At 32.1% G+C, this 15887-nt stretch overlaps 1 protein-coding gene across 1 annotated transcript; it reads left to right on the top strand.

Moving 5' to 3' along the window:
- The first annotated feature begins 1872 nt into the window (after nt 1-1872).
- Nucleotides 1873-5056, top strand: LOC107948466 (GDSL esterase/lipase At5g03610-like). Its single transcript, NM_001327546.1, is given in 5 exon segments — nt 1873-1997; nt 2112-2318; nt 3156-3427; nt 4305-4611; nt 4685-5056. Coding segments are annotated over 5 exon segments (1065 nt in total). The 5' UTR covers nt 1873-1936; the 3' UTR covers nt 4903-5056.
- Nucleotides 5057-15887: the final 10831 nt, after the last annotated feature.

Raw genomic sequence — 15887 nt, 5'->3', positions numbered from 1 at the left:
TTTAAAAAATATGTATACTTAAATAACACTAAGGTAGATCTAACTTAATAAGCAAAATCCTCTAAAATAATAACAAAATTACCAATAAAATAAGTTTTTATATAATATCCAAATAATAACAACAAAATAGTCGCAAAATAGGGAGAAAACAACAAGAAAATAATATTAAAATACAAAAAAGGTAGATTTTTTTGTCCTTTAATGAATTCGAGCTGGGCCTAGGCCAAAAATGCCTTACCCGAGGCCCGATTTATTTTTTAAATGGGTCTTTTTTTTGTTTAATCCTATTTTTCGAGCCTATATTTTTGTCCAAACCCTCTCACATTTTGAACGGGTCTTCAAGCCGAGCCGGATGAATTTTGAGTGAGCAATATTAATATTTCTCGCCATTTACTTTGACTTATATTCTCTTAATTTTTTTTATCTAGATTTGTAACATATTTCATGATTTTGGTCCACTTAGTGGTGGTTAAAATGGAGGAATAAACAACTTCATTCCATTAAAAATTTCATTACTTTTCTAATTATTTTCTTTTAAAAAATTTATATTTATACTAATTCATCAATTTCAATATATATTGTAATTTTAAATAATTTATATTAATTTTTTACAAGTTGTTATAATTTTTAAATAATTTTTTATATCATTTTTTTATAATTATTTGAAAAAAAATACATTTAGGATGAACTTAGACAACTATTTATCTAGGTTAATCTTGGACATGAATTTTCAAATAATTATTAAAGCTTTTTTTATTTTTAAGATTTTTTATTTTTAATATTTGTTGACATGGTAAGCAAAAATATTATATCAATATGAAGTATACATGATGCACCATGTATCGTTGCCTATTTATTCTATAAGTCACGTCATTATTTAATTGTAGAAATGAATGGAATTTTTAGTAAAAAGACTAATTTTAATTTTAATCTAAGTACATAAATTAATTTATCTATTTTTTAATTGAGGAACCCAATCATTGAAAGTAGAGGGAGGAAATTCATATTTTAAGCTAATTGCCAATAGGGGCGAGCGTTCGATATAATCGAGTGAAAAAATTTCGAGTTAGTTGAGTAGACGAATTTTATTTTATCATCCTAACTTGATTTGAAATTTTTTCGAATCGATTAGTGTGAAATGAAATTCAAGTCAAATCGAATCAAGTGAAATTGTTCGATTTAAATTAAAAAATTAAACATGTCAAATTAAAATCTTGTTACAATATAACTAATTACATGTTAGAGCACGTAAAATTGAAACTATATATATTTGAATTTTTTTTCAAAGAAAAAAATATTTTAATATGATAAACTTAAATAATTAATTAAGTTATTTAAATTCCCAAAATTATTATTTTAGAACATTTTTAAAATTTTAATGTTGTTTATATATTTTTTTAAATATAAATTTTAAAATTTTTATAAATATTTTGAATTTATTTTGTAATTTTTGTTGACAATAAGGTCAATTGTTTACTTTTAAAATTGACATGGATCATAATATTATTTATATTAATCTATTATTCGAATTATAAAATTCAACTCAATTCAAATTTAAAATTTAAAATACAAATTGAATCAAATTTTACTCATCCTAATTTTCTACCAATATCCAAAGAAAAGGCTGACTTCTCATATTTGGAGGACAGTTTTTTTTTTATTTTGGTTGGATGAAATAAAGAAAAATTGTGTAATATGATTTGAAATTTTCTTTTTGGTTATTTGAAAGATGTTATTTTTTAAATTAATATGAAAATATAATTGACGACGACTTTATTGAAATTTGACCAACCGCTTAAATGGAAAAGCGTTACCCTCCTCCCACTATATAAAGTGTTGAGATTCCCGGTTACCCTACAAACAATAAACCCGTTCCTCTTCTTCCCTCTCTTTTGTTTGTCTAAAAACAGTTGCTTCCCTGCTTAATTTCGTTGTCATGGACACTCCCACCCCTCTCTTCTCCTTGCTTTGTTTCTTCCTCTTCTCCCTCTTCTTAGGTAACACCAAACAACCCTTTGCTTCATTATACATGTGGCCTGGAACTGGAAGAGTTTTTATTTTTTTATTTTTTTATCTTTAATCTTTTTGATTTCTGTGAATGAATTATGTAGGTGAGGAGCAACATGTTGTTGAAGGGTCAAGGGTGTGGACCTTTGGTTTCAGACCCAAGATGTTGTTTGTGTTCGGGGATTCCTACGCTGATACAGGGAACAACAGGAAAGCTTTGGCAAGTTCCTGGAAACTTCCTTATGGAATTACATTCCCCGGGAAACCTGCTGGCCGTTTCTCTGATGGTCGTGTTTTGACTGATTTCATCGGTACCCCTCTCTCTCTCTCTATCCTTTTTAGGATAAAAAATGATAGTGTTCATCTTTTCAAGTCTTTTAATTTTTAGCTTTACCTTTAGCTTTAGCTTTGGCTCTTTCTCTTTTGTACAACTAATGGGCTTTGCTTTACTTCTTATTTATTGTACTACAATTTAATAATATTATATTGAACCTGAGTTATGTGGTGTGGGTTCCTCCTTCTATCTTCTGCCATAATAATTTTGCTTTGTTTTTATACTGATCAGCAGAGTCTGAGTGCCCGACCTCACTCTTTTTCTTCTTCTTTTTTTCTTCCTATTTCTATCCTTCTTGTGAGATCATTTTCCAACTTTTTCACGCGATTCCAAGTATTGTAAACTTTTGATTTCTTCACTATTATTTTAACATTAACCATTCTTTTCAGTGCCTCTTTGCATCCCATTATAAATAATTGCTTCTTTCAACAACCCCTTTTCTTCACTTTCTTACCTCCCCCTCCCCCCTTTAATTAAGTTGAATCAATGGAATGTAACTATGATTTACATTTTATACCTTTTAACCTTAGTGTAGCACTCACAATGTATTAAAGCATTAAACTCAAAGTTACAGACAACTCATGACAACAAGGAGCTGTCTTGGAGTAAAGTTTATAATAGTTAACAATTTCTTTTCTAGTTCATCAACTCTAAAAGTAACATTAGGTTTTTTAATCCCATCAACTTTACTATTATGGTGCTTTCCAGCCATAGGATTATGCAGTTTACTGACAATAACTTTCTGAATCATCACAGTACCATAAATATTGATTTTATTAGTAAACAATTAATTGGGTTGTTTTATGACAAGCAGCTGGGTACTTGGCGATTAAGACACCAGTGCCCTACAGATACAGGAAAGAACTGGGGGGTCGTCTCAAGTATGGGTTGAACTTTGCTTATGGAGGAACCGGTGTTTTCGACACGCCAGCTCCTGAGCCAAACATGACAACCCAGATCGATTTCTTGCAACAGCTTCTCAATGACTCGGTCTACCCCAAGAGGGCCTTGAAAACTTCTGTTGCGCTTGTCAGTCTTGCAGGCAATGACTACTCTAATTACATTGCCACCAACGGCTCTACTGCGGTAATAATAACACCTCACATATATTCATATATATATATATGCTCACTATGTGCCATGTGTCACCAATCCAACCTTCAATGATTGTATGCTTGAACTTGTTGAACCCCACTTGTAATGACACTTCCTCTACCAGATAATGATTTAAATAATATAGCTCATTTGCAAAAAAGGACAGAAGGCCCAATTGAAGAAAAAATTCATTAAAATTTAAGAAAGGGACAAAGAATTATTGTGAAAGGTGCTGTCATGATATTAGGTACAAAAATTTGACTTCATGTTGGCACTTAGCCAAAATTATGACTTGGTTATATTTGGTTTTTTTTGTGGTGTCCCAATCTTATGTGTGGTCAGCTACATCTTGGAATCAGATTGCATTTTGCTTTGTTTACTAAAAAAATAGACAAATTAATCTCTATACATTAGATTAAAAAGCAAAATGGTTATTTCTATTAAAATTTTTATCAATTTGTATTGTTAAAAGATTGACGCGGTTGGCAGAATAATTAGATAGTGACATGTGGATCGATTTTTAACAGCAGAAATGGATGAAATTTTTAACAAAAGGATCTGTTTACTTTTTGGTCTAATGTATAGGGATTATTTTGCTCATTTTTTGATTAGAGGGGGTAAAATATAATCTGATTCCTAATATAGGCGCCTCTATGGTATTTTTACCTTGGATATGTAACTTATACTGATTTCATTGTCTTGTCCTTGTGATCTTATGCATGCAAAGAAAAAAAAACATTGTCGTTTTAATTTGTTTATGGCTAGTCTACCAAATCCACTCGTTTGACAGAATTGTTGTTTAATATAGATATTATGAAAAAGAAAGAAAAATGAGGGTTGAAAAGAGAAATTTGGTGTGAAAATTCAGGGATTTCCAGTCTTCATTGGAAGGGTTGTGAACCAAATGAAGGTGAACTTGAAACGCATCCATAACTTGGGAGTGAGGAAAATAGCGGCGAGTGCACTGCAACCATTGGGGTGCCTCCCTCGAAGCACTGCCCAATTCTCCTTTGAGCAATGCAACGAAAGTGAAAACGCCCTCGTTGGTCTCCATAACCAGCTCTTGGCTCAAGCAGTGAACGATCTCAACAAAGAAACCAACAGCTCCTCTTTCTTCGTACTTGACATTTACAATGCCTTTTGGAACGTTTTCAATCAAAAACAAGCACATCAAGGTGACTCCCACAATCCTATTCTTTCTTTCTTGCACAACTCCATTAAACATGAAATATATTGGGTTTTTTGCAGTGAGTCCAACATTTGTGAATCCATTTGAGCCCTGTTGTGTTGGAGTGAGTGCTGCATTTTCATGTGGAAGTGTAGATGAAAATGGTGTGAAGCAATACACACTTTGCTCCAATCCCAAATCCAAATTCTTTTGGGATACAGTTCACCCTACGGAACAAGGATGGCGAGCTGTTTACTCAACTCCAGCTCTTCAAAGCAGTCTCAAGCAATTCTGGTAGACATTACCATGAAATGCTTACCTTTTATCACTTTATGATGTTTTTACATTTAGTTTCTTGGTATCTGTCAAATCCCTTCGTGATCTCTTTATTCATTTGTGCTGGTAAAAAGTTGTATGAAATGAATGGAATATTAATAATAAAAGTTCTTGTCCAATGCTACCCTTTTTTGGTGGGATGTCTCTAATGAAACTTGTGTTCATCTCATTGATTTGTTGATGATCATGATTAAAGTTATTATCAAAGAGATGAAACCAAAAGTTGATTCTTTTTCTAATTAAAGATAAAAAATTGAATGGCTGCCACATTACACATTTTAGAATCATCATGGTTTGGGAATTTACAGGCATACATTAGAACTTGGGCTAGAAGTCCAAACCCCATTTGTTATATCAAATAAAGATAAAAACTTGAACTAAAAAGTTGAACCCTTCATTATTGCATAGGTTTATTGGAGTTGGTAGTGGGTTTTTTTTATTTCAAATAAAATATATACTTTTTCTTTAATTTTTTCTTTATTTAATTTTGTAATTTTTATCATTTCCAAGTCACACTTAAATATAAATATATTTGATTGCGAATAAAGATAAGTATAATAATTTAGCCCCTTAACTTTCACCCTCAATTTTTAAAATATAATTTAATTGATAAATTTTAAGGGCACTGTCATGACAACTCAAGACGCAGTTCATATGTACTTCATAAAAAACTTAAACCTTAACAATTTAATCAATTTTTCTATCCAAAAATACAATTCAACTAAGTTTTAAATGTTGAATATCAAAGTGATCCCAAAGAATAATTAAAGCTAAAGTGATAAAATGGTACTGGCTAAACTACTCATGATGCCAATGAAAATACACAATAAGAATTACATTCTTTTTACTCTCCTCCCTTTTTAATTTTTTTGTGGTCTATTCAACCAAACATGGTGTTTTTAAAGTAGTGAAAGTTGTTTCATGGCATAAGCAGCAGCAAAAGGAGTTTCTGTAACACCCTTAGCCCGAATCCAACACCGGGACAGGGCTCGAGGCATTACCGGAACTTTACACTTTCAGTATACTAACTTGGATCACAAAATTCATTTGAATTTAAAACCTTTCAATCATGAACATCTCGTCCCTTGTATAGGCCTTCAAGACCTATAACATATCGGAGAGCAATGCGGGACAAATACAGGCATGCTCGAAAAACCTTTGGCTACTCAGAAAATTTTCCTTAACATAAAGGGACACATGCCCGTGTAGGACGACCGTGTAGACTCACACGCTCATGAGCTCATCCCGTGTCCAAAACTTGAGCATTCTGTTAAATTAACACGGCCAAGACACACACCCGTGTGTCCTACCCGTGTGCTAATTTAGCTTAGAGTTTTAGGTGCAGGGGACACACGGTCATGCCATACACTCATGGGGATAGGCCGTGTGTCACACACGGCATAGACACACGCCCTTGTGTCTAACCATGTGGACTGTAATAGGCTATTTACCAAGCCTTTAATCACCCCCTTCTACTTCTTTTTCTTAAAAGATACCAAATTCAAAGTAAAACATGATTATACACTTGTAAATGATCTTGATGAAATTAGCTGTATGGAAACCTCATATCATTGGTTTCATTCAAAAAGGTTATTTCCCATCTAGTATTTATGGGTTCTTATGTTATTGCAACACATTCAAAACTTGGCTCGTTTTTGAACTCATTGCCACTTGAAGCAACCCATCATAATGGAGCATAAACATGCATATAAAGGCAGGTTATAGCCTACTTTCAAATATGCCAATTTCCATGGCCTTGTACAAAAAGATGAATGCATCTTTACATGCCTTCATTTGGCAATTCAAATGACTCATTTGACAAAATACTCAAAGCCTTATACATGCTATTAACAAAATAGAAGTGTCTTTATACCAAAGCTTGACTAGTTGATAGTGTGTTGACTCTCCAATCGTCTTCCAATCTTTATGAGTCCTCGAGCTCTGTAAAACAGGAAAAAGAGTGGGGGTAAGCATTTTCATGCTTAGTAAGCTCAAATAACCGGAAAGTAAACTTACCTAGTAATTAGCATACATCCATACTTATTTCATGAAATCATCTATTATGAAATGATTTCCTATCACATGCATTCAATCAATGAGTTAGTCACATAATCATGTATCATATAATCTAACTAGATGAGCTCATCATTTAACATTTCGTTCATATATGTATATCCCATGTTAATCTCGTTAAGTTTCTAAGAAATCTTGATAGAATACCCATTATCCGTCAATTCATAGGAATGATCATTCCATATATGCACTCCCGCGAACCTGACATATATAGCAGGATTACCAGTCTAGGCTAAATCCCACATATCAGGAACTTGTAAGGTGATGTTGAGATTACCAGTACAGGCTAAATCTCTTATAGCGAAAACACCCTTAATGAGCTCGGATCTGAATTACCAGTCCAGGCTAAATTCAGACCCTAATCAGATTACCTGTCCGGGCTAAATCTGTAATGCATATATATTCTTCGGGAGGCTCGATCATTCAAGGAACACCCGTTCGGGATAGATCCTTTTCATAATTGAGATCAATGGATTACTCGTCCGGGCTAAATCCTTACTGCAACACATGCAGGATCTCGTTACACATATCAATCAGGGTTTATCCATCAAATCCCCTTTATTAACCTCAATCGAGATGATTATCAACAAGTCATTACCAAAGATGCATTTCATGCATCTTCATACTATCAATAAATGCAAATTTCATGCATTCATAAATCATACAATTATGCATATTAGGGGTTTACTTTAAGTTATCCGAACTTACCTGGTATTCTTTTTGGGATGTGTTTCGGTTATTCTGAAACCTTGCGTTTACCACGATCGACCTCCGGAACTTGTTTCTCGGGGTCTATAACAGCAAAATTAACTCATTAATACCCACATAATACATTTCAAGTTTAATATCCACCCTCGGTCGAATTGACCGTTTTGCCCCTAACCTTTGACATTTTTACGATTTAGTCCCTAAGCTCGTATAATGAAACACATGCAATTTCTATCTTACCCAAGCCTAACCGAACATTTTTCCTTCTTATGGCAGCCCACATTATCCATTAATTTCTCATTTCTACCACACATTTACATCTTTTGTAAAAATGGTCCTTATAAGGGTTTATCATGAAAACCAACTTGGAAAAGATGTTTAACACACATTAATCTTTCATATTCCTCCATAATCCATCAAAATACCAATAACTCATGCATGGGTAAATTTTTGAACATAAAATCTAGCATGAAATATGGGTAGAAATAGGAAGAGCAAGCTACCGGGATTTCAAAAATACAAAGAACATGAAAAACGGGGCTTGGGAGCACTTACTATTAAGCTTGAAAATGTTGAAAACCCTAGCTATGGTGTCTCTTCAATTTTCGGCAGCCATGGAGAAGAAAATGGCTGATTTTGGCTTGATTTTTCCCATTTTAATTCTTTAAAATGACAAATGACCAAAATGCCCTTATGCCCTTTCTTTAAAATTTCATCCATGCAAGCCCATTTTTGTCCAAAAATTTAGAATTTGGGAAAATTACTATCCAAGACCTACTAATTCATAATCTAAAGCAATTTCATACAAATTGCCTCTAGAATCCAAGTTTTTTAATTTATTCAATTTAGTCCCTAATTTCCAATTGGACACCTTATGCTTAGAATTTCTTCATGAAACTTTAACACATGCATATAATCATATTCTAGGCCTCATAATAATCATAAAATAAATATTTTGGTGTCATATTTGTGGTCCCGAAACTACTATTCCGACTATGCCCTATTTCGGGATGTTACAGTTTCAATGGATTCAACACATCTTTTAATTAAGTTATGCTTATGGCTATTTTTTTATGATTGCACTAAAATAATTTTTATATATGCTTGATTTTCATAAAATTATAATTTATAATTGCATGAGAAATTTAGGATTAAAATTCAAAATAAATTGTTATAAATATTTTAAAATATATTTATTTCGTTGATGATTTAAACCATATATGCAAGGAATACATTTTAATTTTTACTTATAATGTAATAAGAAAATTTTTTCAAAATTTTCATATTGTTGATATAAAAGTTATTTTACAAATGTACTTACTTATTTAATGGATTTGACCGAGCAAATTATACCTTGTGGATTAATTTAAATATTTTTATTAAAAATTTAATTTAAATATTTATTAATAATAAAAATGTTAAAATATATGAGTATTATGTTTTATTTAATAAGGGTAATTTTGTAAAGTATCATTACATTTCTAAGAAAGTGTTGAGTGTGATGATATTTTAATAAACTTTCTTATATATACCAAACCAATTGAAATCTAGGAATGCAATTAAAATAGAAAATAAAGCATTTATGCAATGGTGATCATTTACATAAAAGGTTAAATGTGAAGCATTTAACAATAAAAGACTAGCTTGAGTAGTAATAGAATCCAAAGTTAGGTTATGATTAGATGCATTTATATTTAAATTGTGAGTACAATTTAAAATTTAAACATTATTTATTTATTTATGATGCTAGAATGAAAAAGATATTACTACTTTTAGTAGTGAAATTATTGTTATAAATCTTATTTTAGAAAAAAATCTTTTATATCTTCAAAATTGTAGTGATAAGAAGACATAAATAATCTCAACTTAAAATTCCATATGATAAACAGCTATCATCTCCATTTCCATTGTTTAGATATCATAAAATAATGAAGTTATTACAATGCACTATCCTCATTTCTTTTACATGCCTTCTTCACTTAACCCTTTTCGTCTCACTTAATATGCAACATTGAAATCAAAGTAAGTGTAAAATAATGTAAATAAGTAGGGTTGAGTACATAACAAAAAAATTGAGTTGACGAGTTTTATTTTTATCATCTTAATTTAATTTAATTTTTTTAATCGAGTGAAATTATTCCAGTTAAATTAAAATCTTATCATCATATAATTAATTCTATGTTAGAACACATAAATTTAAAACCATATATATATATATATGAAACTTTTTCAAAGAAAAATAAGAGAAAAAATAAACTACTTAATTATGATAAACTTTAATCACTAATTTACTTCTACACATCACCAAAATTATTATTTCAGAATTTTTTTAATTTTCAACTTTTTTACATATTCTTTAGAAATTTTAAATTTTAAATTTTATATATTAAAATATAAATTTTAGAATTTTTATAAATACTTTGAATTTTTTTGTAATGTTTGTTGAGAGACTAGTTTACTCAATTTCAAAATTAACAGGGACCAAAGGGGTGATTACAGCAATTTGTTATTCGAATATAAAATTCAACTCGACTCAAACTTGAAACTCAAATTATTTATTCGACTTGAATTGAAAAAACCGAATAACTTGATTCAATTAACTTGAAATTCGAAAAAAAGTTAAATTTTTTGAGTTGAATTGAGTTTTGCTCACCCCTATACATATGTACACTTATATTAAAAAAATAAAGAGATATATACCCAAATAAAAATAAATATTTATAATATTTATAATTAATTTTATATAAAAAAAACTAATGGATAGTAAAATTTACTATAAATATTAAGATAATTAGTATTAGAGCTGGCAACACAAGTCTAAACTTAAAAACTTATATGTGTCTATCTCATTCCTAAAAAATTCAAACCCATAACATATTTGGGCCCAAAAACATCCAAGCCTGATAAAGCTTGAGTCCAACTTTCTTATAGACTCGAATTGTAAAACTCCTCACCCATCCTGACGTATAGTATGAGTGAAGGATACCATCATATCACTTTCTTAACTTATACAAAAAGAAAACATTTATAAGATACCAATTAACAATAAAAGCAAAACATATAAAATATTATATAATCAACATTGTTTGGGGATAGAAATAAAACCTATCACATAATAAAATAAAATAAAATAAAAATAGTGATTATTTGAATGCTACTTAAATAAAAATTTCTTGCTAACACATCTATTTGTACTATTAAATATTAGCTTTAAATGATATATAATTGTAATACTAATTAATTATGTATATTACAACATCAATCAAGTAATTATTAATATAAAATAATAAGTACAATCTAAGATGGATTTGAAGTCTAATTGTAACATTAATAATGAAAATATTAGATAAATAGATTTTTTTAATTCCTTTAAATTTTGAAATTGAACAAATTAGTTCTTCTAAAAATAGGAGCAATTTAGTCCTATAAATTTTGAGAGGTTCAAAAATTTGATGTTACGAAAAGGAGAAAAAAATATATTAAAAATAAAAACTCCATGTGTCCAACCTTACAACTCTGGACCGAATCCTATTAGAAACCCAAGCGATAATTTTTTATTTTATATACATTTTTTGATAAAGATGATATTTTGTTATTATTGGTTTCACTTTTTTAGATGTTGAAATTATTGTTCAAAAGTTTTCGTACTTTAATAGGTTTCGAAACCAATATTAAAGAATCACTCGTGTTCTTATTGTTTCATGTACTTATAGTATGGAATAAACACATGTTAAGACCTTAATAGTTTGTAAAGGTTTCAAAAGTTGCTTCTTTCATAGCTTTGTGGGTTTTGGTAATTGCTTACAAATTTATCTATATTTTTTTTTCGCTTAAAGTATTTGGTATAAACACCCTACCCTATAATGATAAATTTGATTGTGAAGTAAGAAAAAACATACCATATAAACCTTAACGATTATCCTAGTTGCCCTTAATTGTACAGTGGCACAAAAAATGGAACGTGGAAAATAGAATAGAGAAGAGAAAAATGTAACAAGGAGAGACAGGGGGGCTTCTTTTCTTTTATATATATTTTCATTCATTCACTTTCAGAAATTTGATAACTCATTTGATTACATATATTAACTCAATGGAAGCATTTAGAGAATTCATTAATTACTTCTCCTATTTTCAATAATAGTGGACTCTTGGAATTCTAGAGCAAGTTTAGTTGTCAACATCTTCCTCCTTTAAATTTGTTTCTCAACGAACTTGAACTCCGAGCAGCTTCCTCAGGTCTGTAAAAGTTTCAATCTTCAAGGCCTTTGTAAACACATCAACAACTTGACCACTCGAATTCACATGCTGTAAATCCATTTCTTTTGCCTTTACGTACTCCCTTATGAAGTGAAAATGAGTGCTGATATGTTTCAAATGTTCATGATGGATCGGATTCTTAGCTAGGGCAAAGGTAGACTTGTTATTGATGAAGACCTTGGTTGCATTTTCTTGTTCCAACTTTAGTTCACCGAGTAAACCTCCTTAATCAAATGACATGACACATGCAAGAGGTTGTAGCTATGTACTCTGCCTCACAAGTTGATAGAGCAACAATAGATTACTTTTTTGAGGACCAAGTGAATGTGGTATCATTAAGATATAATACGAACCCCATGGTGCTTTTCCTATCATTGAAACTCCTAGCCCAATCACTGCTGCTGAACCTAACGAGTTCAGTGTTTCCATTTGATGAATATAACAACCCGTAATCGACTGTCCCTTTCATGTATCTAAGGATTCTCTTCACTGCCTTCAAGTGGGAAGTCTTCAGAGTCTCTATGTACCTAGTAATACGTCTAACTCAGAACAATATATCAGGTTAAGTGCAAGTCTAGTACTTCAAACAACCTACGAGACTTTTGTAATAAGTCAAGTTCATTGGCTTCCATTCTCATTGCTTAGTCAATCTGATGCTACACTTAACAGGTGTGTGTAACATCCCTTACCTGTATTCAACGCCAGAACAGGATATGAGGCATTACCGGACTTACATCACAAGCAAACATACAATTCCCAGTCATAAATTTCTGACCAAATTAAAACCATTTGCATTCAATCATAAAGTCCCTAATACGAGCCTATAGGGCCCAAAACATACTTCGAAATTGGTTCGGGACTAAACCGAGCACTTAGGAATTTTTTTACAAAACTTAGAAATTTTTTGCTATGAATAGGGGTCACATGCCTGTGTGATTTGGGACACACGACCAAAACACATGCCTATGGGGCACACACGGTCTAGACACACGCCCGTGTGTCTACCCGTATGGACAAAATAAAAGTTATTTACCAAGCCATTTGTCACCCTCATTTGTACATGAACACCCACAATCTTATTGGCACAACCATGACATATTTAGGCAACCAAAACATCCACAAACAAGGCCAAATCATGTCATTTCATTATCCACACTCAACATATTTACAACATCATATTTTTCCAAACCAAATCATACCAAACTCACATTCTACAAGTTCCAATATGGCTACCAATAACATGCATGATTTTACTTAGTTTTGCTAGCATACCAATGAGCTAATCTTAACCATTCAACAACAAAACCATTAAGCCACATTCAACTATTTACCAAGCATTTATAAATCACATCACACAAGAGATAGTTACATATGCATGCATAAATGTATATATATAAGCTTACAACCATTAAGCTTACACATTCAAATGCCCAGAATCAGAATAAGATATAACATAACATCAATTAACACTTAACCGAATCGCTTAATTAGAGCTACGATTGCAAATAACGCACAAGTCCAAGCTGAAAAAAGTCTCGACCACTCTTACAAAGACCTAGCCTAGGGTCAGAACACACGGAATCATAATCAAATAAAAAACATACACAGTACAAAATTTGGCGACATAAGGCTACACGGCCGCGTGCCCCAGCCATGTCGAAGAAGCCCAGGCCTTGTGGGGGTTTACATGCCCATGTGAAGGTTGCACATGCCCTTGTGAAGGCCACACACACCCTTGTGGAGGGAGTACACGCTCGTGTGAGCAGCTCGTGTAACTCAATGTCCAAAAGTGCTAAAAATTAAGACCAGAGGAGACACAGTCGTGTAGAGAGCTCACACACCTATGTGGGGGCACATGCCCGTGTGGCCAGGCCGCGTGGCACCAAAATTGGCCTTAAAGCCCTAATTCTCAATTCTACACGGTCGTGTGAACCACCTACATTGGGCACACCACCAATGTGGCCACCCGTGTAGTCACAAAACCATACCAGAACTCGCTACAGAATGTGCTTTTGCTCTCGAAACGCTACCCAAGCACTATTAACCCAATAACACACCAAAAACCCACAGTATTTCAAGCAAAACAACAACAATTGACACTTCAAATGATAATTTTCTAGAGATACACCAAATATATCGAATTTCACTAAACTAAATCAAAATTTCGACAATGATAAGAAAGAGTTACCGAACTCACACCTGAATTTGCGATTCCAAACCCCAACAAAGATCAGAACGCCTCCCCAACAAAACTTCCCCTCGCTTGAATCCTTGAATCACCCAAATTAAGGGAAGCACAACAGACGTTAGTTTTTCTGAAAGAGAGAGTGTAACATCCCTTACCCGTATCTGACGCTGGGACAGGGTACGAGGCATTACCGGACTTAAACACTTACATTCATATAAAACCGAGCCATAAAATTTCGTTCAATTTAAAAACTTTTCAAACACATCCATATTGTAACACCCCTATCTCGTAACCGTCGCCAGAATAGGTAAGGGAATTACCGGATTTATAACTCAAACTGGAATAGTAGGACTTTAACTTATCAATCGCTAACATCATTCAACACTAACCCAACATATCATGCTTAAAACAATTATATAAGCTTATACTAAAGTGACCATTCCATGTAGTCACATATATATAAGCATCTAAATACCACTTACAAATTAATCACATTTCAACATTCTTATCAACTCATCCATAATTACGTATCATTCAAACCAAAATACCAATTATAAATTTTAACACTAAATGCACACATGATATAATGCTTTCATATCAAACCAACTTTTCTCATATCAAGCCATATCACATAGCTTGATCATAATACTCAAAATTCATCTCACATTCATATAAACAAGTGACCATATAATCAACTTGTTAACTAGCCTATACATGCCATATTACCCAATTTCAAAGAGTTTAGGAATACCAATTGCCTCCTGGATAGTGTGATTAAATCTTCGATGACTTCCAACCTGAGTGAGTATTCGAATCACTGTAAAATACAGAGAATAGACAGAGTAAGCTAATAAGCTTAGTAAGCTCGCATAATTATCAGTACTGTATAAAAGATTTAACATAAAGCTTGTCATTTTAAGCAATAAGATTGCTTTTAAACCAGCCTCATCTAATTCAATATTTATTTCCTTAACAGTCATGTAATTCATGTGTAATTTATCACATCTACTCACTTGTCCTATAAATTTATCAATGTCACTTGCTTGTCAAGTGTACTATGTATACCTGTACTGATTTGTATCATCATTTCTATTCTTGCAGCATCATATTTACAGTTGAACCCTTGAGACCAACATCGAAAACTCTGTATCTTGCATACTAAATGCCATATATGTGACTAAACCATTTCTATCACATATCACCAATACAATATCAATATCATAGAATTCACATAGCATTGGGTCGATTTATTTCATTACGTATAACCTGTAACACCTTTATATAACTGATAGTAGAATTATACCCATATAAATATTAACTCATCAGTAACATCAATAATTCATAATTTGTAACAAATAATCGTTTTACTTACTTACCTAATTTTGAATAACAAATAAATTAGGTCATACCTGACCATCCAACTCGTCTTACACATTCCGTACCACATTGGCACCCAACTTTGTAAGCATCGAGCCTAAAGTAATACACCGGTATAAACTTGCTAGGAATAAGCCTGATAAAACTCACCAGCTCAAGGCCTGCTAGGCTTTTAGCCTGAATCATTCACCAGCACAAGGCCTGCTAGACCCAAGGTCTGATATTTATTCACCGGCAATAAGCCTGCTAGGCATGGAGCCCGATCAAATTCTCTGGCACATAGCCTGCTAGGCTAGAAACCCGAATATCATTTATTCACAATCAACTCAAGCACACTTTCATTC

The sequence above is a fragment of the Gossypium hirsutum genome, chromosome A04 (genome assembly GCF_007990345.1).
Source record: "Gossypium hirsutum isolate 1008001.06 chromosome A04, Gossypium_hirsutum_v2.1, whole genome shotgun sequence".
NCBI lineage: Eukaryota > Viridiplantae > Streptophyta > Magnoliopsida > Malvales > Malvaceae > Gossypium > Gossypium hirsutum.
The sequence above is the reverse complement of the archived record's forward strand: the minus strand, read 5'-3'. Positions and strand labels throughout refer to the sequence as shown.